Source organism: Orbicella franksi, chromosome 3, assembly GCF_964199315.1.
Source record: "Orbicella franksi chromosome 3, jaOrbFran1.1, whole genome shotgun sequence".
Taxonomy (NCBI): Eukaryota; Metazoa; Cnidaria; class Anthozoa; order Scleractinia; family Merulinidae; genus Orbicella; species Orbicella franksi.
The window spans coordinates 30,892,914-30,915,131 of NC_138147.1; the positions used below are offsets into that span (position 1 = coordinate 30,892,914).

General features: G+C 39.4%; 3 protein-coding genes and 1 pseudogene across 4 annotated transcripts in view; 2 read left to right on the top strand and 2 right to left on the bottom strand.

Moving 5' to 3' along the window:
• Positions 1-476, bottom strand: part of LOC145481991 (uncharacterized) — a 2,114-nt gene extending 1,638 nt beyond the window's left edge. The window contains exon 1 of the mRNA XM_081460577.1: positions 1-476. This exon is cut by the window's left edge and continues 1,638 nt beyond it. Within this exon, the coding sequence (XP_081316703.1) occupies positions 1-396 (396 nt within the window). The 5' untranslated portion in view covers positions 397-476.
• A 293-nt stretch (positions 477-769) lies between these two features.
• Positions 770-13,210, top strand: LOC145481959 (uncharacterized). 2 transcript variants are annotated; one of them, XM_081460538.1, is made up of 17 exons: positions 770-842; positions 1,301-1,445; positions 2,190-2,340; positions 3,613-3,728; positions 4,175-4,265; positions 4,397-4,484; positions 4,879-5,822; positions 6,249-6,417; positions 6,901-7,019; positions 7,310-7,421; positions 7,614-7,705; positions 8,425-8,590; positions 9,367-9,547; positions 9,699-9,839; positions 10,313-10,429; positions 10,781-10,874; positions 11,438-13,210. In XM_081460538.1, the coding sequence occupies exons 2-17, from the start codon at positions 1,320-1,322 to the stop codon at positions 11,539-11,541; spliced, it is 2,811 nt and encodes a 936-aa protein (XP_081316664.1). In that variant the 5' UTR covers positions 770-842; positions 1,301-1,319; the 3' UTR covers positions 11,542-13,210. The 2 variants fall into 2 exon arrangements, with proteins under 2 accessions (XP_081316664.1, XP_081316663.1); XM_081460537.1 differs by lacking the exon at positions 770-842 and having other exon boundaries at positions 857-1,445.
• A 2,642-nt stretch (positions 13,211-15,852) lies between these two features.
• Positions 15,853-17,861, bottom strand: LOC145482000 (uncharacterized; annotated as a pseudogene).
• A 1,661-nt stretch (positions 17,862-19,522) lies between these two features.
• LOC145481998 (uncharacterized) lies at positions 19,523-21,252 on the top strand. The gene is made up of 2 exons (XM_081460584.1): positions 19,523-20,393; positions 20,571-21,252. Exons 1-2 carry the CDS (start codon positions 20,178-20,180, stop codon positions 20,718-20,720), a joined length of 366 nt encoding a protein of 121 aa, XP_081316710.1. The 5' UTR covers positions 19,523-20,177; the 3' UTR covers positions 20,721-21,252.
• Positions 21,253-22,218: the final 966 nt, after the last annotated feature.

The following is a 22,218-nucleotide window of genomic DNA, read 5'->3' on the forward strand; positions in this document are numbered from 1 at the left end:
GATCTTGTTGATCTGAGCGATATCGGGCGATGGTGGTTCGACTTCTACAAAGGCATCTTCTTCGGTTCCGAAGGCCTCATCCTGATCGCTGGATTCTGTTGACATCTCCTCGCGTTCTGTTTCTTCGGCCTTCTCCTTTGGTTCATGGTGGTTCCTGCCAGTAGTAGGTAAGCTAATGGGAGTTCGATCAATAAGGAAGCTCGGCGATCTTGGATCGCAAATGTTCAGCTCTCTGTTTTGTGGTGATTCCTCGTAATATTCCAATTGGATCGGCGTTCTCTGTTCTCCGAATGGCGAACGAGGATCCGGTATTTGAAGCCTGGAAATACGTTTATCTACTGGCTGGGGTGTTTCGGGAGGTAGTTCAGACCATCGTTTGCTTTCAAAAGCACCCATGTTTGTGATCCTTTATAAACAAATCAACGAAAGAAACAACTAGAACGTCCGAAGTGAGCGTCGCTTGAATTTTGAATGAAACGATCAAACATTCGAAATTTTAAATGCCCCGGTTCTGCGTGGCTGGCGACCAATCAGATTAACTTCATGCGAACATCCGCAAACCACCAGAAATCGCAGATCCAGTGAGATGGAAAATGGCGGCATAACAAAATTTTTCCACAAAAACTGATCAACTTCAGCTGGTTTAATTTGTTTCGTCTAGGTTTTAAGGAAGCTTTAAATTAGCTTCACACTGTATTAGTAACTTAGTACTTCATTTTTATCGACTTTTTTGGGAAAGAAAAGGTTGATCGTTGTTGTTACCGTTGGAAACCAAATTGCAAATATGCAACACGTCGAGCGTGTTTGACCAGACACGCGGAACAAATTTTCTGAAGCCAAAGGTAGGCGTGCAGAAAGTATAACTTGTATTGTCTAGTAGAAAGAGCCTTTGTTTTCGACGAAATATTTAAATGTTAATGAAGAGGTGACAAAAGCTCCCAGCAGTTACTAGGGACACTACAAACTTTTGGAAAATTGATTAAGCTTAATAATTAAAACTTTTTGGCGTGTTCCGTACACTTCATAGCATGTGGTCAATCTTTTTTACTGCGATGCAGGTCCAGAAATATTTTTGCCGTTATTTGTCACACTTTTTCCATGTACCTCTGTAAGTGTACAGTGTACTAAGTGGGGAGGGGAGAGGTTGTTAACATCGCCCTGGTTACCGAACACGCTGAAAACAAACGGTTTTTGCGATCGCTCTTCACATTTGCCATGATATTTACTCGCTAATTTAGCTGAAGGACTAGACATCTTAAATTTAACGTCATCGTTTTATCATGACCCGATCTCCTTGTAGTGAACTACGCGTAAACAAAATGGAAGACAGCAAGCGAAAAAACGCAAAAGGAGGTAAAGAGGTTAATATCAAGTTTGCAGGCGAGAAGGCGAAGAGCGGCGAGAGTTTACAAGAAGCTTTCAAGAGATTTCGTAAGGAAAGACAGGTAAACATTTCTCTGCATATCTATGCATGGAAAATATTTATACAGTAAAGATTTCCCTAAAACATGTACTATGTTTTTGACGTCATCCTATTTCTTTACCCTTTAATTTGGCGCCGAAGGAGGAGAACATCAGCAAGAAGTCGTTTTAGTCCTCTACACCGACCTCTGTTTTCTTTGGGGAGAAGTGAATTCCTTCAAATATAAAAGAGGTGTCCATATTTTGGAGGTGTCCAGTGTTATAGAGGGAGCTCCTCTAGACTAAATAGTCTGTCCGAATTCTGGTTTGTATGGGACCAAGTGAACTGCCTATAGAATAGGAAAGAGGTGTCTGTTGAGGCAAATAACACCAAAGGGACAAAACTCAATGTCTGCATTACAGAGGTGTCACTATTATAGAGGTAGAGATTTTATGATTCTGGCTTCCCTGGGTGTGTGTTTTATAGAGGTGTCTCTGGGGAGACTTGGGTTCAATTGTTTTAACATTGACCATTTTGAATGCAATTTCTTCGATGTCTGTGGGTTTGATACAAACTCACAATGTGACCCACTGAGCCCAGTTTGTTAGACAGCTCAATTCTTAGATCACTGCACTGGTATTGGAGAGGTCATGGATTTGGATCCCATCGAAGCCTGAATTTTTTCCAGGCTTTATTTTTATAACCACTTATAATAAGTTGTGTAGCACATAACTGCGATGATCATTCATGTCTTTACATTGTCTATGATGTTTTGTCTGTGTTTCAGAATGCTATACGTTTGTCCAAACAAGTCAGTAAGGAAGCAATAAAGTGGAGAGCAGATCCTGTAAGAATGAACAATCTCAGAATGAAGTTTGTAGAGCAGTGTAAGCAGTACTTTGGTGTACCTTATGCCAAGAAATACCAGCAACCAGGAAGTAAGATTTCAACTTGTTTTTACTCAAATGATGTGCATGCAGGGGCAGATCCAGGATTTTCTTAGGAGGGGTGCACAAATAAGGAATGATGTAACTGATTGGTGAGGTAAACAAATTTTAAACTTAGCAAATACAAAGAAGAAGGCTTCATCTCAGGGGGAGGGGGGTACACACCCCCTGCATCCTTCCCCTAGATCTGCACCCAGGCATGTACATGTAATATTAATATCAAACACAAAAGACTGTTTGACTACATTTCCAAACACCAAGAAGAGAGTTGACAATATGACACACAGCAGAGTATTTTTTCTGACCTTTGAGGTGTTTGGAAATGTGGTCAAACACTGTCTTGAGTGTTTCATTTTTCTTCTCAATTGAACCAAAACTGGAGGAGAAATTGAAGAACTAAAATGTGCTAATTAAGATCAGATGTCCAAATACTGTCATGGTCTTGCTGATTTCCTTTGTTTAAATTAACTAGATGAGTTATGAATGAGTTTGAGAAATTATAAAAATTAATGGAAGTTCCCAACTTTAATTAAGGTAATTCCCCTGAAATAAAACTGCACATAGATTTTTGCTCAAATGTTGTCCATTCCAATATTTATCATATAAGAACTTTAATTATAAAATAAGAGGGGGGTACCCACGCTCGTTAAGGAGCAGTGAGGCATTGAAAATGTCCCATTTTAGCATTATTTAATGCTTATTACAAGAATGCATTCCAAGTTATTGTAAACTCTTTGTGATCCCAGACACACGAAAACACACCTCAAACTACACACAAATTGGACACAAATAAACTTTTTAAGTTTGATTTTGACAGACAGCTGAATCCTTGTTGAAATATTGGAACCAAATTGCTTGCCACGGCTATCAAACTGCAAAATAGAAAAGACTACAGTGCAGCTGCTATTTTCCTTATTTATTCAATTTTCAACAATAGAAATCAGATCAGTCTTTTCTCATGCAAAGCTAATGATTAGTTGATTAAAATGACTGGAAAAAATTTTGGGTGCACGAGCTCGTTAGTGAGCTATAACCATTTTTCAACTAACAGAACTCAATATCAAGGCAAATCCGCCATGTTTTCAAGGTGCACATGTATGAATGCACGCTAATGACACCATAAATTATGCACAGTAAGGATGCGCAATGCAATACTGGGGAGTGACCTTAAACACATGTTATTGTGGATATATATTAAATAAAGTTGCATTAACTTTTGTTGACCTTTTTTATAATTTAGTTTTTTTCTTTTTTGGTGTTCAGCTGCAGAGTTCAATGCACCTTTCTTTCTTGATTGTTGTGGTTTGATCAGGAAAGTACTCAGGGATCTCAAGGAGGATTTTGGTTTTGAAATTGGCCCATGGAATCAAGCTTACATGGTAAGGCGTATATGTAAGCTTTTCTAATTTTGTTTGTGGCCTCGTTGTTAGTGTGCTCCACTCTGGATCAGATGATTCCGGTTTTGAGCCCTGGCTAGGAACATTGTGTTGCGTTCTTGGGGAAGACGCTTTACATGTACTCTCACAGTGCCTCTCTCTCTCCCTACAGTAAGTGTATAAATGGGTACCAGCAATTTTAATACTGGGGGGAGGTAACCCTGTGATGGCCTAGCATCCCATACTGGGGGGAGTACATTTACAAATACTCCTAGTTGTTTCATGCCACTGAAACTAAAGAATGATAAGAGCTGGCCTGACGGACCACTTGGCTTGTATGCAGAATTCACCTTTACCTCTAATTTTATTTTTTGATGATAATAAGAACAATATGTCATTAGAAATATTAATATTAATTTTGTCACCCTGGATTCGTCTACTTTTTGTAGTTTGACACACTTCCCTTAGATGTGCAGAAGATGGAAGACCTGCAACCTGGAGATCTGGTGTTTGTTTCTGGAATATACCACAATCCAAAGTGTAAGCAGTACAGATTTAAACTCATAAATTTAAACATAAAGAACCTACTGAAAGTCAAATAAAATTTACATCTCAACAATATGTAGAGTTATCAAATAAATGACTAATCTTTTTCAACTTGAAACTTTCAGCAAAAAAGCAGCGTCATAACATGGTCCATGTTGAAGTCTGGGCAGGAGATGGAGAAAAGACCATTGGCGCAAGATGGCAACGAGGAAAGTGAGTGGACTATGATTTTACATCCAAGTTGCCTTATTGCCAGCCTCTGGGTGAAAACATCCCTATGTAAAACTAAGCTTTCACTGCGCATTAATCGATCAATATAACACTTAAACTATGCCTAATTAATGGTTTTCTTATACTGTCTGCTATCATCGGTCATCGGTGGGCTTGGCTTATTTCTTGTATGGATTCAAAAGATCACGTCTGTGGGTTTTGATTGGTAGATTTGGAACCATTTTGTTTGTTTTGTTGTTTTCAAGGCTCATTGGTTTTCTTCATAATGATGATTGGTGGCAGCTAAATTCGCAATCGTTACTTGGGTTTTGAACTTCAGAGTTCACATGTTATTGAAAAGTGTATGACAGTAAGTTTTTTTTTTTACCTTGTGCAGGGTTCAGTACCATGACTCATACAAGTTCAATGCTAAGAGCTACCACAGTATGCAGTATCACTTCAAATCCATTGACACATGGCTCATGGGAATCTGTCAGAGTCACTGCACAGAACATTCTTGGAAACGGTCAAAGTATCAGCCAGGGAAAAAGTCCGTCTTTGCTGAAAATCAACCAAATGGGACCCAAGATCAAGATGCGGAACAAGAAGACGAAGAAATTGGCAGCCAAGTGAATGACGATGAGAAAAAGCTCAAAAGCGACTTATCAGTCAATAGTAACGAGGGAAAGGATGCCTGTTGTGATGTTGCCCAACAGTCCGCTGCGTCAAACACAAGTCGCTCTGTTTTTCAAGAGCTATCTAGTGATAAAAAGACTGCAGGTGCTAATCATCAATTCACAACTGCAACAACCTCGCAATATGTGCAAAGAAACTTTCATGGCCTTGATGAATGTGTCAACTGGTTGCTATCAACGATAAGCATGGACCTTGAAAGTGAATTCCATGACGCAAGTTGTAGTCCTAGTGAACTTGAGCTAGGAATTTCTCAGTGCAATTGGATAGAAGCTGCTTCTTCAAACAACCAAGACAAAGGCTTTGTACATGGAATAGCAGAGAATCCCTCTGCTAATCAAAGAACGGTAGAATCTTTAAGTTCATCAGGACTGGACAGAAGTTGTCACTGTCCTCAGTGTTGTCACATAGAGCTAAACTGTGTACATCAAGACAGTAATTATGCCAGTGCTGAAGATAATGAGGAAAAATTTGGAAGCGTAGAAGACTGTAAAGAATTCTCTTCATCATTGGAGTGTTTTGATTTTGTGCACTGTGGTGTGAACAGTGATGATGTTCCAATTGTTCAGTGTCCCAACAACTCAAACAGTAATGGTAGAAGTCATTCTAGGTCTGTGTCTCCCTCAAAGGCAGCAAAAAATGGAAAAGGTGGGTTTACCCAGCCCGCATCTTGAGGATTTTTCCCTGTTTATAATTAGGAACAGCTTTCCTTGTTCTGTATATTTTCAAATCCAGTTGCACTGAAATTCTTATATAATGATTGGTGGCTATCAAAATTTCTTAACCGAAGGGAGGCTTTGAACTGTGTCGCCAACAGTTAATTCTCACAGCCACTTTCATAAACTAAGCATAATGAGTTGTTACTTAAAAAAATATTTGTAAGAACTCCTGTTGAAGTTTCTGTTATGTTACTTTGCATGCCCTTAAATTGTTTAATCTACAAAATTCCATGATCACGAAACGGAAGATAAATCTGTATTTGAGGGTGTGTATAATTGAATATATAACAATTTAATTTAAAGTATCAACTATCTCTACATTAACTTGTATCGTTACAACATCTACACTGTGCAGTCTCTGGGAGTGGCTCTTCATCAGGTAATGGAAAAGGAAATGGTAATGAAAAGAATGACAATAACAAAGACTCTTCCAGAAGGAACTCACGCAGTGGTGCCAGGTCAGTCAGCCATGTGAATGGAAAACAGCCAAGCTTCTTCATTGGAGGAGGAAATGGAAACTGGATGTAAGTGTGACACATTTTGTTGCATTCCTGGCCAAGACACTTAAAGCTTCAGGTGGCCCACAGTGTCTTGCAGTCTTCATCTAGGAAAGTAATTGAGTACCGGGAGATTGTTGTTGATGGCACCTTGTCAAAACGTGGGGCTAAAACCTGACTGGAACAAAGCCCAAGCTCTGTTGCAATAATTTATTACATTCATTGAAACAGTATAGCTTGATTCTCCCTGGCTTCCTTCACAATGTTGCAGGTAACCAGAAAACCAAGCCACACTGAGACCTGTAAACTTGTAGGGGGGAGTGGCAAGGCGTATATAGCATTCCACTTCATAAGAGATAGCAATTTTTATTATATTCTAAGTCATTGTAAAGAAGCATCGATACCAAACTCTGCCATCTGGTCCCTTTGATTCTTAGGTATGGAACAGATTTTTATGACCAAACTTTCTTTTTTTTTTTTTACATCTGATGATTGCACTCTTCAATTTAGGATTGAATCCACTTTAGTTTCACTTGGCTGGTCCAAGATCGAGGACAAGACGGATGAGTCATTCAAATTGAAATGGGTGGAGTGCAAGAGCCAGATTAACTATGACAGCTTCAAAGATGGTTAGTATACCTGTGCCAACCTGTGGTGGGATGACAGTGAATAAAGGGGTGTGTGGAAAAAAGCCCTAAGTGACTCTTGATCTCATGTCAAATTCTCCTTTTATTGTATAAGAAAGCAAAAAGCGAGTTGTTAGGAGAATCTTGCAGTCTATCAGATGCCACTTTGGTCATTTTTTCCAGGCACCCCTTCAAATGAGAACTTGAGAGTTATATTTTGCTTTTTTCCTTGCTTTTTTTTTAACTTTTATTTTTACATACGTTTGTGTTTTTCATTGCTGAAATTCTTTCAGGAGAACAGTTAGTGAACCACATTTCCAACATCAACCTTCTTACCACGAAGCTGGGTCTCCTGTGCACCTTACAAGAATATCAACGAGTCCAAGAGAAAATGGCAAAAACCAAGTGAGTTACAAATGAGAAGAAAAACATTCATTAATATGATATCAATCTTCCAGTCACCCGGTTCTACCCAAGTGAAAGTTCCAAACGTGTTAAAAAGTTTGATTTCCAACTAAATATGTGAAAAGATAGATCAATTAGTTTGTATGAATGAGCATGTTTTGTGCCTAACGCCATTTTTCTTCGCCGTTCTAGATTGAAAATTTCTATAAATGAATTTGTGCCGGAGACTTACAAGCTGATGAATGCGACCGAGAAAGTCAAGTTTGTCAACGATATTTACAAAGGTGAGTGTTTATCACCCAGCAGTGGGACATAGTTTGAGCATTTTAGGTTCAATCTCAACCGACTAGAGCTACTGCCTCAAGGATGTAACCAGTGTTGTCAGCGATGTGAACATGCTTCTTGGTCTCGTAGCAACTCATGCACAGTTGTAAACATTGTTAAGGTTATTCCCCAGTTTTGCATTGCGCATCCCTACTGCACATAATTTCACGCGTGATTAGCGCGCGCGCATTAAAAAATGGCGGTTTTTTCTTTACAGCTGGACCTTGCCATAGAGGTCATTTTCTTGCAAACGAGTATGGTGACCTATCATTTTTTTCTGTTGTTTTGAACTGAGTAATAAATTTCCCTGTGTAAAATAAATATGGACCAATTCTCAGTGTAGAACAAAAAGCAATCGTCGGAAACGTGAATTTAGCAAGCAATCGTGACTGCAATCATGGTGCTATTTTAAGGATTTATATGGGTATAACCAAGGTGATTTTGCTCCTAAACATGGGGACCCCTCATTTTTATTTCAAAATTTAAGTCCCTATAATATAAACAAGCAAGTCTATGAATTGGTTTGTTTTTGGTTTTACGACACTCAATTGAAAACTGCTTTAATGCTCATTCAACATTCTTTCACTGTTTTAATATTTCCATTTAAATCATCGGATAACATTTCACACGTAACGTAAACCTGTAGACCTGTTTGATTATATTCTGTTGTTTCATTCAGATGGTGAAATTTGGATCTGTAAACCGACGGGCATGAATCAAGGCAAAGGAATTTACCTTGTTAACAGCAGAGAGCAGTTGATTGAAAAGCTAAACATGAATGGAGTTGATGACTCCAGCGCCAGACGAAGTCAAGTGCGGCCTCCACAAGGACGCGTCATACAGAGGTACTTGCTTACATATCAAGTAAAAAGAATGCTATTCTAAGGAAAGGACCATTATTTTTTTTTAAGGTGGAGGGGGCGGGGGGGGGGGGGGTGTAGGGTTGAGCAATTTCTCTCCAAAAAGTTCCTGCACTGCAAAAACTGCTGAAAACACAGGGCTTAGCCAAAAAAGCTATGAATATTTCTAAATGCATTGCCCCTAAATTTTCTAAACGTCTTAATTTTTCTCTAGATATCTCGAAAACTTCTTAATATCCCAAAAAATATCCGGATATTTGTGGAAGGGCCTACACTGAACATTACTTTCGCACTTTGGCACTTGCTGAAGAGTTAGTATAAGTTAATTGATAGAATATTTTTGCTGGTTTTATAATCGTTTCGTCGGAGATTGACAAATGTGAGATAGGGTGGGAGAACAGTAAACTTTTGCTTATTTTGGGGATGCCCCACTGGAAAAAACATACCAAGAAATCGTTTGAAACTAAAAAGAGTACTATAATTTTTCGGAAAACACGGGAGAAAATGTTGCCTCTGACAAGCGTATGATTGGTAGCCGGTAGCTTTGCGTGAAAGCGCGGGAAAACACGCGAACTATCGCAAGCGCGGGAAACTTGTAAACCTGCTTCACGATTGCTCCGACCAGTGTTGTACCTGATTGGCTGATAAACCCCACACACATTGTTTGGGTCTGGTCAGGTTCTACGAATTTTACGAACTACTACGAAGTTGAGCGGACGAAAAACCAAGTAAACTAAAACAATCGTTTTCATTTATCTCAGATATGTGCTGAACCCTCTTCTGTTGAACAGCTGCAAGTTTGATGTTCGCACGTACATGTTGATCGCAAGCACAACGCCGTACATTGTATTCTATCATCCGGGATATGTACGACTGTCGTGTGTCCCGTATACACCGTACACTCAGGATGCCGCTGGCCTGCATGCGCATCTCACCAATCAGGTTAGACCTGTTTTCAACCGCGTTTTGTTTGCTTGACAAAGTTGTTAAACAAACCCCACCGAGAGCTGGGTACGAGCTCTACCACTGAGCTTTGCTATAAAGATTTGTGACGAAGTTGATTTTTTGATCACGTTTTTTTGTGTGTTTACAGTATGTTCAGAAGAAACACCCTATGTATTCATCGATGAAAGAAGATACTGTTTGGAGTTTCGAGCGATTGCAGTCGTACATCGATGAGAAGTATGCCAAGGAGAAAGAACTCCCTGATAATTGGGTTTATACAACATTTACGGTGAGTTTTTGCATATCTACTCTGGTTGTTGTTCTTGTTTTGTTGTAATTGTTGTTGTTGTTGTTGGGGGAGGCGGGTTAACGGAACTGTTTTTGCTCCAAAGAGTGAGGATTTGTTCCTAGACGCTTAATTTTGAGCATTTTCTATTTTTTGCTCGCGTATACAGTCTATTTTGTAGTTCTACCCCTCATCTCTGTATTGCTCTCTTTCCCGACTTTCGTGATTAGTAGAGGGGAATTCTCCATCTTTTGACCAGACATAAATGTGTTTACTTGCTCTACTAAGAAAAGGTAACCTGTACGTCATTAATTTACAACTTTGTAAAGTCATTCAAACTTATCTTCAATGCCGCCCACGCTATCCTTTTGTCAGAAGGAAAAGGTAGTAAGTTCTATGATCGCCTGTACATCATCTTTACCATGTGGTATCTCAATTGTCAACGTCCTTATTTACATCTGTTATTCGTATTTCAGAAACGTATGCACCAGATAATGACGACATGTTTTCACAGCGTTCGTCAGAAGCTTCACAGAAGAACAGGAACCTTTGATTTGTTGGGATTCGACTTTCTTATCGACGAAGACTTCAAGGTTAGTTTACCGCTCTACATGGCATCTGTCTCTCACTCACTCTGCATTTATATTAAATCTTGGAGATCATAATTCTGGCAAGAATCGGAGACGTCGGTTTTCATTAGTCGTTGCTAGGAAATGTGACGTATTCCTGTGACGTCAAGCCGACGTGACGTGTTTTGGTGCGTCAACCTCGATCCCAGGCTCTCTCTCCTTTGAGGCAAAGGAGAGAGAGCCTGGGATCGAGGTTCGCGGTGTGCACGCGCGTGATCTTTCTTTTCCTTGATTGGACAAAACAGATTGGACGTCAATTCAAGAGCCAGAGACAAATTGTCACGAGTTTTAAGATTGTTTCTTTTCTCCTGCCAGGTTTGGCTACTGGAGGTGAACATCAACCCCGCACTCCATACCAACTGTCAGGTTCTAATGGATCTTCTGCCCGGAGTGGTCGACGAGACACTAAGTAAGTTAAGAACTCGTTCATAGTCGTCGCCTGCCTTCGGTCATCATCGTAAAATTTCGGAAACGCCTCGGAATAGTAACTTGAAACGACTAAAGAAAATTATTGTTCACAGACTTCACAAACTGTTCCATCAATACTACACGAGGCAGTTGTCATAAATTATTGAAATGCTTGTTTTAGTGCTTGTAATTCGGTCACTTTCAGTGAGATTTTGAATGAGTTGCATGTCACTTTAAATCAGACAGTCAGACATTTATTGCGAAAAAAAAAAATATATATCTTTCGCTTTACTTACAAATTTAAAGACATCTCATCTTCGATATGCCTTCGACATGCACAGTGTAAAAAGTTTTAAAACTCTGTAAAAGCTGTAAGATTGTCACTACACAATATTCTGTACCTTCATTGTGTAGATTGCAGAATCGGGTTTGGATCTATCAGTCAATAAAAAGTGAAGTTCTGTTAAGCCGGACGAAGGCAAGGGAATACTTATTACAAGGAAGCTTTTGAATGAGCTTATATCGGAATGAACTTTTTTTAAGTGGTAACTCTTTTCCTTCCAGAACTTGTGATCGAGATTTCAGACAAGACCAAGAAAAAGCGCCCCCTGTTTCCATTGGAAAACCAGAAGGGCTTTCAGCTGCTGTACAACGGAGTAGGCAAATAGAAAGAGCATCTTGCGTCCTGTACAACGGACAGAACGGGGAATCGAACCTTCCTAACAAGACGCTGCGGGCATAGCAAAAATGGCAAAAGAGGAGGGTTGTGAGAGAGGAGGAGAAAAAGGAGGGCACGTGACAGAGTGCGAGCCAATCCGCTTTTGGTGTCAATGAAAGTGACATGACTGGAACCAATCAGATTGTTTCAAGAAGTGCAATGAACTTGGAAAAACTGATCAGGAGTTGTGTTGCTCAATGAACTTCGATCAGGATTATCTTTTAGAAAAATGAAAATGGTGTAGATTTAGGTTTAAACAAGTATTGAAGCCCCCAGCACTTTTTCTAAAACAAAAAGGTTTACGCTAGAGTTAGAGTGTTGAAGTAAATTATTTGGTAGTGGATATTCTTAGCTTGTCAATAGTTTTTAGCATCGAAGTGACCTCCAACATTCTGGAAATGTACGTAAAAATGTGCAAAACGAGATTCGTTTACGGTTTACAAAAATAAGAAAAGAAATATTTTTTGTTGTTTGAAAGATAGGCCGGCAGGTTATTGTAATCACTCTCAGTTTTTACTAGCTCGGGACTTCACCCTACCCCCCACCCCGCCAACTATGAGCCTATAGAAACCTCGAGCATGAAATGTAACTGTTTAAAAGGCAACTGCCAACACATGGAGCTACTATCAGATTCAAGGATTTCCATATATAAAATTCCAGTAAAGGTTTGAATTAGTTTATCCTCACTGTACTTTATGGAGAAGTGTACAATTTTCTCATTTTCCACCTCCGACTTGTCTTCTTTGTTCTGAAGCAAAAGCTTTAAAGGAGAAGTTCACTCCTAAAAACGTCTATTTTTTGTCAACGCTTTTTAAAAAATTTGCAGTACGTTTAGCCACTCACCGAAGTTTCAGCCTCTAAAGTGCAGATTTTCCTTATGAAATTCTTCTCCAAAGAAACCCCCAATTCGAACATCGTTGCCCCCATTTTGAACAGTACTCAGCAGCCAGGCCGCGTTTTCGTGACGTCATTCCGCCCGAGAGATTTTGGTCAATTGGCTTCTGACAATCATTTTAACCTCTGGGTTATGGCTGCTCTTGAGCCATAGTATTTGAGCCAAACTTACTGCAAACTCCGAAATGATAGCATTGAAGATAGAGAAGTGGATAGTCGCTTGGAAAAAATAAATTTTGCTGACCTTGTCAGTTTCCCTTGTGAAGGATGCCAAGTCAGTTGCAGGTTTTTCCCCTTCCCCCCAACTTCGAGTCGGACGGAGTGACTTCTCATAAACACGGCCTGGCTGCCAAGACAGTTTCAAAATGGCGGCCACCGAAGTCGCTTCTTTCGAGACGAATTTTCTAAACAGGTCAGTGGAAAAGTTGAATGTTTTCTTGCTATAGGCGAAGACAAAAAAGTAAGCTTTCTGGAGTGGCCTTCTTCTTTTATAACTTCAAAAGAACTTTTACCCAAGTCGTACACCAATATGGCGGACCCATACTAAGTTCTGTAATCTTTCATCAAATGTTGGTTTTGCAGGTTTTGATATATGAGAATTAAAAGGCGAAATTACGAAGAAAAGACATTAGGCGGAGTTCCGAGTTCTGCAGTAACTAATATCACCTTGGATGGAGAAGACATAAACAAAAGAAAAACAGAAAAGAAATCATTACAACACAGGGTATTCGTATTCGGTAACCCAACCAAGGGCAAACCCAGCTGAACAAGGCTTAACTATATTTATAAGACGAGTCGCGGTGCTGTCTTTGTGGTGTAATGATTCCACGCTGAACACAGTATTATATTTCTACGATCTCTCAAAAGATAAAAAATAAAGAAAAAACAAATTTTGAAGCCCACTGAAATTACGATCGTAAATGCCTTACTGAAGATCAATTTTATTTCTCATGAAAGATAAATGATTACACAACCTCATATCGATGGAGCGCTCAGTTGTCGCATGGGGCAATATATTGGCTAAGCCGAGGACGAAGAAGCCGTCAGAAAGTAAATGTAAGGGGAGGAAATCACTGATATTGTCAGGGAAAATGAAAAAGTATACGAATAGGAAAGAAAATGAGAACCCGCAATACAGAGATTTTATTACTTGGTCACGCGTCCAATATTAGCTTTGATGATCGGAAAAGAAGAGGTACTCTATTTTGATAGTATTTTCTCTTACAAGGATAATCGATGACTTCATAGATGTTTTCTACGGTGTCACATATCCCTATGTAATTCCTAACCGTTGCGTTTAACAATATTTCTCAACAATGCCAGTGGGCTTTAACTTAATTTTCAGCCTCTCTAGCTCGAAACATAAATGATATATGATTAAAGCCTCTGTTCCGTGGCATCAAAATTGCCACTGTTTACAGACGACCCACTTCCCAAGTTGAGTCGCTCATAGCCACTTTGAGTTAAAAGCCAGTATGACCTGCTGACGGGATGGCGTGGTCTGCAATAGTAGATGCTTCATAAACAACAAACATATATTAAACGCGCGTATAGTTAAAAAGAAAATCCAAAAGAGTGGAAACGGTACGTAACTATATGAAGATGATTAAACTCTGCTAAGTAATTTTGATTTCTTTTGATTTATTTGTATAGTCTTCTTTGCTGTGAATTTACTGATCACGTCTAGGACAGGTAAGGAGAGAAAGAGGATTTAGAAATAAGTTAGCTTTCCAAACTCTCTTTTCCCACAACGCCTATATTTACAAATGTCCCATTGCCCTTTGGCCAACGGCGCGAAGTAAGCAGCACCAAGCATGAAGAGAAGAAAGAAAGCCGAAGCAGTACGGGAGGTCATTGTTTCTTCGGCCTCAGTTATGAAATTTGCTTCTTTTTCAGTTGCGAGCTTGCTTTATACGCAGACGCTCTTTGGGCTCGTCACGCAATGTTCCTCCCCTGCTTTCCCCTTTGCTTAAGAAGATCAGCCGGAGAGCACGTCAATATCACCTAAGAGCCCATCGGCGCTAGGGTACAGCTCAATTATGAGAACTTTTGCCCTTCATAAACGGGAAATTAAAATGATTAAATTCCATGGTGGACAATTTGTTGTTATCCCCAAATAGCACTTTGAAGAGACACCTTTTGTTACCACTGCAGAAGAAAGTATTTGTATCAAGGGGACAACTTCATGCCAGTTTGCTTTACTTTTAAGAACCAAACATTCTAGTAATGAAAGTGGTTACTTTAGGTACCTTTTAGTGATACCTTATCATTTAATGTGGGAATATTTATTCTTTTAGCACTGGAAGAACACTTAACTGGAAATGACGTCTTTCTATTGTCAAATCCAGCGAACATTTATAATTAAATTCCTTTGTGGAAGATGGGTAGTTCATATTTTCGAAACTGGACTTATTGTCACCATAACACGGAGCAAATTATTTGATGACAGTTTTCAATTTATTTCTATCAATCAATCAATCCATTGGAAGCTGGAAACTGATAGGTTTAGGGATAAGCGAAAGACCTTCAGCCAATCAGCGCGCACATTATGCTTATGTCAACCATGTCTTCACTGAACATAACGCCGACATAAGCACATAAAGGTAAGGTAAATGTCAAGTCTGGATACGAGCCGAGTGGCCCAACAGGCCGGAGCTAATCTCGGTTTCCGTACGAAGCGACTAGGTGTATTTCTACTCCCCCTCCGGATGGGATGCTAGTCCATCGCAGGGTTACCTCCAGCATTAAGTGCGCCGGTACCCAGTTATACACCTGGTTGGAGAGAGGCACTGCGAGTGCTAAGTGTCTTGCCTAAGAACAAAACGCAATGTTCCCTACCAGGGCTCGAACCCGGACCGCTCGATCCGGAGACGAAGGCACTAATTGTCACTGAAAGTGACATCACTGGAACCGATTGCTCTGAGTATTTAATTTTTGGCCTAAATATCCCGTAGTATCCCGTCAGTTCCAGTAGCAAAAATTAACGATTTTTCATCTCGACATCCCATTTTATCTGGTCGAAATATCCCGTCAGTCCCATGAATTTTTTCCCCTAAATATTTCTGTATCCCGTCAGTTTTCCGTATTCCGATAACTCCTAATAGGGCCTCAAATCCACCGGAATCTTTTAATGCCATAATAAAGAGCATTCAACACGCGATTCTTTTAATATCTTGATAATATCTCGTTTTGCCCTACCCCGCTCAGGCGGGGGGTTAAACAAATCATAGTCATATAAATAAACCACGCCAAGGCCAAGTGAATGCAGCGCAGAATGATTTTTATTTACTTCGCAACCTACATGGTATTCACTTCATATCTAAAACGTTTGTACTTCTGTAAATCAACATGGCGGCGAAATAACACCTTGTAGTCACGACTACATTGACCAAACAGATATATGAATTAATTACAAACGCTAAGAAAGAGCGATACCAAGAAATCATTTAAAATCTGCTAGGTAACTGAAATAGTCTTCATTTAATATCTAAATATGTTTTCATTTTTTAAACTTTCAGTCGCCACGTTATTCACATGAGCTTTCAGGAACTGCTATGTTGTCCAGTCCTCTTTCATCTTTCATTAATTTTCTTTCCTCAGGCCTGGGACGAGAGTTTCTCAGCATCCACAGCCGGCCTACAAGTCGATTGCTTGCCATCATTATTTCGTCACTCACCTACAATGGCGATACAAAAAAACAAGTGAAGGGAAAAAAAAGGGAAATAAGTAGGACAATGATAGCCCGGCTAGAAGTAATAAGCTTGTTATAGTCGTTTTCAGGTTGGGTATATGTCACAGTAAAGCTACAATCATCTAACGCGAACTACTATTAAGTCCCGAAATTGTTGCCTATAACCGGGCACCTTTTGCCCGTCCCGATGAGAGTCAGTTCTGTTGTCTGTACCCCTATAAAGCGACCGCCCAAAATTTAATACAAGTTGTTTGCATGCCTCTAATAGTTTTTCTGAAACTTAACTCATGTTTACATAGAAAATAAATAAAGTAAATGCTTTCCTACACGAGACTTTTCTGAGGTTAAAAAATGTTTTAAAACGCGATGTTTTACTGCTCTTAAGGCACCGTAGCTCTAGCTCAATATAAAGTCCGCCATATTGACAAAGTCCGCCATATTGAGCTGAAACGTCTCGTTTTAGAAGCATTTTAACCTCAGAAAAGTACCGTAAAGAGCAAGATTTACTTCATTTACTTTATGTAGTTTGGTTTTGTTTTGAAAGAGGCGATGACAGATAAGTGCCGCTTGATTCACGTGATTCCATGGAATAAATTGACGTTTCTAGTATGCCTCTTGGTAATTCCTGACGAACCCCTATTAAGCGTCACCCATATTAAGCAACCACCTCCCATTTCCCCGAGGGTGGCCGTGCAATAGAGGTTCGACTGTAGAAAGAAAATCCAAAATAATGGAGACGGTAACAAGATAATTACGAAATTCTGCCAAGTAATATTAATGTTGATTTGAAAACCCATTTTCTGCTGATAATTTCAGTATATAAAGGATAAATGAAGGTCAATCCTGGTAGCTGCATTGTGTCTATTATAAAGACCGCCAGATACAAGAAAATAACAGTTGGTATATTTCGGTATTAGTCCGTTATCTTGATACTCAAATTAGTAGTTTGCCTTGCATACCTGTCTTTTGCCACAACCGTAGTAAAAGGGACAGCGCCATTGAGCCAACACAGAGTAGGGAGCGGCGATCACGAAGACAAGAAAGCAAACCATCGCCATCCGTGAATTCATTGTGTTATCGGCCTTAGTAACGATATTTATACTTCTTTTTCCGTGCTCGCTGTATATTCTCTGCAGTACGAGAGTTACGCTCTCTTTTAGGGGTATTGAATGGTCCTATTCAATTTAAAAGTGTTCGCAAAATTTGGCCTTTGCTTGAATTGCTCCCAAAAATTAACTGAGTGCTCGCTTGCTCGTGCTAGCAAAATTTTTGCAGCTGCTCGCATGCTCGGATTCTAGAGTCTGGAAGCTTCTTCTCGTGGTGTGTCCACAACGTCGGGTTAGAAAGCTTTAGATCTCCTTGAGCGTTTACTCACTGACTCACGTGAAGCTACGTGAAGTAATTTGGCATCAAACAAGGCCTAACTGGCTGTAAGCTGCTGAGATTGGTTGAACCTCCTAGCGCAAAACAATGTTTCATTTTCATAAAATAGAGATCCCGGTTACCGGAAAATTTACAAAGTGCTCGCTGCTCGCCATCTGTATTTTGTAAAGTGCTTGCTGCTCTCAAGACAAATTTGATCACTGCTCGTGCTCGCAAAAATTAATAAACGCTCTGCTCGCATGCTCGCAAATGCTCGCAAAAGCCATTCGATACCCCTTCATTTTATACACACAAAATGTCATAAATTCAGAAATAACTTAGAAAGGTTCTGGTATTAAATTACCGCTAAATTGTGATAATGTGATAATGTTTCCATATTTTAGAGCTTTTCACCATTTAAAAACCTGTTTATTAATTTACTAATTGAAGCACGAGCTTCTAATCGGTCAGCCAGTGACGTTAGTTGTTTTTTCTTACACTCTCGAGAAACACCTTGCTGTAGCATGTGGTTGCTGTTTAGCAATTAGATTTTGTTACTGATATGACTACACTAATAATCAATTAAATTAAGTCAAGAGAAAATGATTAAATATTGGCCAACTCTTGAGTTAATGTTATGTTTTTTTTTTTTTTCAAACCGCGGACTTGCCTTTTGCTATCGATCAATTCTAAGTAACTCGTTGACTTCCTCAATTGCCTCAATACGCCGCCCACATTTATTCAGCTGCCGATAATAGACGCCATTTCTTCTGAATTCAATTTATTTGTTAGCTTCAGTCGTAACTTCCTCTTGAGAGAAACTGGACAGAATTCTCTACAAATGCTGTTTAAAACACCCACTCAGACCTAAAACCACAGCTGTTTCACGTGGTGGACTACCACTAATTTTGTTACAATATTTAGAGAGGAAGCTACGTCAGCCTTAGCTGGTTTTCAGGCAGTTCCTCTATCCTCATCGAGTGCAATTGCAATTGCACTGATTCTACAATCAAGAAAAAAAGCCTATAAACTCTTCTAAGTTGTACGAAAGGCTAGTACTGGAAGCTGGAATCATTGTGTTCTGAAAATATATATATTGCGAAGAGAAGTCTTCAATTTTTTATTTCGTAACAGCCGAGCGACTCGCCTGTTTTCTTCTATCCTCTGATATAATATTACGAATTTTTTGCTCAAGAAATAATATCGAATTCCCATGTAAGGCAAATGTATATTTTCTACATTTTTACATGTGTCAAGTACTCACTAACAACGTGATGATTGCAGGTGAAATAAAAACAAAATGGGACTATTTCATTTTGTGAGTAATTACCCCATTTCATCTTGATGAGTTAAGCGCTTTTTTTCTTCTTCTCAAATTTTGAATTGCAAGTAAAATTTAGCATGTAACACTCATCTCTGACTTTGAATCCGTGGAAATATCCGTATATAGTGATGACCCCCAAATATGTACGCAGAGTTGCGGGAGCAGCAACCCTAGTTGCTTTCATAGTAAGCAGCGTTCTTTCTGAGGGCCACTTGTTTCGAACTTGCTTCTGTTTTCTGGTTGCTAGATCATTTGTATACAACTTATCGAATGTCTAACTGAGGAAAGAGACGAAACGAGTTGATGTTACGAACTAGAAAAACTGCAATCTCCTTGTCACAATATATGTATAGTCACATGGGTCAAATTTGATACAAGGCTTGATGAGTTTCGTATAATCTGGAAGAGTTTTAAACTTTCTCTTGTTTCAAACAACGCAACACAGGTCTCCAGTGTAGACTCTATGTAATTAGTGGTAGTCCACCATGTGAAACGGCTGTGTTAATAGGTTATGTTTGAGTGGGTGTTTTCAACCAGAAGTTTCGAGAATACTGTCCAGTTTCTCTCAAAAGGAAGTTACGAAACTGAAAAGTAAACTGAATGAAGAATAAATGTCATTAATTATCGATAGTGATGAATAAAAGTGGGAGGAGTACGTAATAAAATTGAGGAAGTAATCGAGGGACTATGAATCAGCTGATTGCGAAAAGCAAGGCGCGGTTTGAAAAATCAAGAACATAAACTCAAGATTTGGCTAATACTTACTAATTTAATTATTTACTAATTTAATTTATTTTATTTAATTTATATATGAATTATTTCATATGTACTTCACATCATTTCACTCCTCACGGGAAAATATGAACTCAATTAATTGACCTCGCTCCCAATGTGTGGCTTCATAGCTCAGTTGGTAGAGTATCGCACCGGTATCGCGGAGGTCACGGGTTTGAATCCCGTTGAAGTCTGATTTTTTCAGGCTACTTCTTTCCAGTTGCTTATATTCGAGAATTTACTGCGATGATCATTCTTCACTTTCATTTACTAATTTAATTGATAACTAATGTAGTCATATCAGTGACAAAAGTTAATTACAAAACAGCAACCATATGCTGCTGCAAGGTGTTTTTTGGTGGGTGTCAGAGAAAACGAACCAACTTCACTGGCTGACCGATTAGAAGCTTGGGCTTCAATCACTAACTTAATAAACAGGTTATTAAACGATGAAAAGCTCTAAAATATGCAAACCATGATAACCACATTATCACAATTGAACGGTGATTGATAGCAGAACCTTTATGTTATTTATGAATTTATGACATTTTGTGAGTATAAAAGAAGAGTGCTAATCTCGTACTTTAGAGAATATACAGCAAGCACAGAAACAGAAGCAAAGTTCGTAACTGGGGCTGATAACAAGATGAATTCACGGATTACGTTGGCTTTCTTTCTTGTCTTCATGTTGGCCGTTCCCTACTCTGTGTTAGCCCAATATGGCTGTCCCTTTTGGTACGGTTGTGGGAAAAGACAGGTCAGTAAAGCTAGCCGATTTCTAAATTATCTTTCTCTCAACACAAGGCTCAAACCAAATGATTCGAAAGAAAACAACCTTACTTGGTTTTAATCTAGCTACCGACACCATAAATTCCAAGTGAAAAGTCTCCCGAACGATGCTGCTTCAATTCTTTGGTGATCTTGTTCGTTGTAGGTGAGTGACGAAGCAACGCTGCCAAAAAATCGACTTGCAGACCGTCTACGTACGCTGAGAAACTCCCGTCCCAGGCCTGAGGAAGGAAAATCAATGAAAGACGAAAGAGGACTGAACAGCAAAGCATTTCCTGAAGGCTCATGGGAATAATATGGCGACTAAAAGTCTAGGAAATTAAAAGAAATCATATTTAGAAATTTAATGTACACTGCTTAAGTTACCTAACAGATTAAGTTATTTCTTGGTATTGAATTTTCTTAGCGGTTGTAAGTAAACAATATACTCTTTTAGCCTTTAGCCGCCATATTGGTTTACAAAAAGACAGATATTTAGATATGAAGTGAATACCATGTAGGTTACCAAGTTAATAAATATAATCATCAGTGTTGCATTAACTTAGCCCTGGCGTTGTTTATTTATATGACTATGACGTTTTTAACCCCCCGCTTGGGTTGGGGTGGAAAAACAGGAAAGTCTTAACTTCCATGATATTCTCTTTAACTGTCGAAAAAGAAACGGAGCGAAAACAGATTCCACATGCTGTGTATTAAGATAAATTAAGTCTATAACTTCCCCCATGGCTAATACAACATCTTATAACAAACGATAGAGCATTGAAATGTGTCTTATACAATAAACGACGAAGAGAATGAACTGCCAAAGATAAATTCCTTTCATTCAAATAAAAAGCATTAATTAAAACCTTCAAATGAGAATTTGTACATTTTGCCTCGACATCCGATAAAGATGAATTCTTTACTCAAGAAACCTTATTGAATTCCCATGTAAAGCAAAATAATGTACATTTTTATATTTCAAGTTCTCAACAAGGTGATCATTGGAGATAAAATACCTAGACACAAAATGGAACTGTTTTTGCATTGAATAATTACAGCAAAAAATTTGCGAGCAACATTTGGCAAGTAACTCTTGTTCCTGGCTTTGGTAAAGTCTACATACGAGCCAAGAGGCCCATCAGGCCCGAGCTTATCCCGGTTTCTGCAGCATGAAGCGACTAGGAGTATAGCCTGCGTAGCAAGCGTTTCCGTGGGGTTTGGAAGCAAAGAAAGACCGAAGAACGGGATTTTCGGTGTTTTGTCTGCGCGGAAAATGGGGCGAGAACCAAAAAAAAAGAAAGAAGGGGGTGGGAGAGGTTTCCTTCCTTCCTTCCCTTCCCTCCCCTCTTCTTTTACTCGCTCCATTTTTCGCGCTGTAATTCTTTGCTCCCGAACCCCACAGGCTACTAGGAGTATTTCTGTTCTCCCCTGGATGGGATGCTAGTCCATCGCAGGGCTACTCCCAGCATTAATTTTGCCAGTACCCATTTATACAGTACTCCTGGGTGGAGAGAAGCACTATAAGAGTGAAGTGTCTTGCTCAAGAGCACAAGAATATGTTTCCGGCCAGGGCTTGACCCAGTCCCCCAGATCCGGAGACGAGCGTACTAACCATGAGGCCACCACGCCTCCACGCTTCTGGCTTTGAATCTTTGAAAATATCCATACTGACCGCAAAATTGCGAGAACAAGAACCCTCGTTACTTTTAGATTTAGCAGCGTCCTTTTGGTGGCCACTTGCTGCTTTCAGGTGGATAAATCATTTGTGCAGCGCATATAGCATATCTAATTTAATGTCGAGACATAATGTG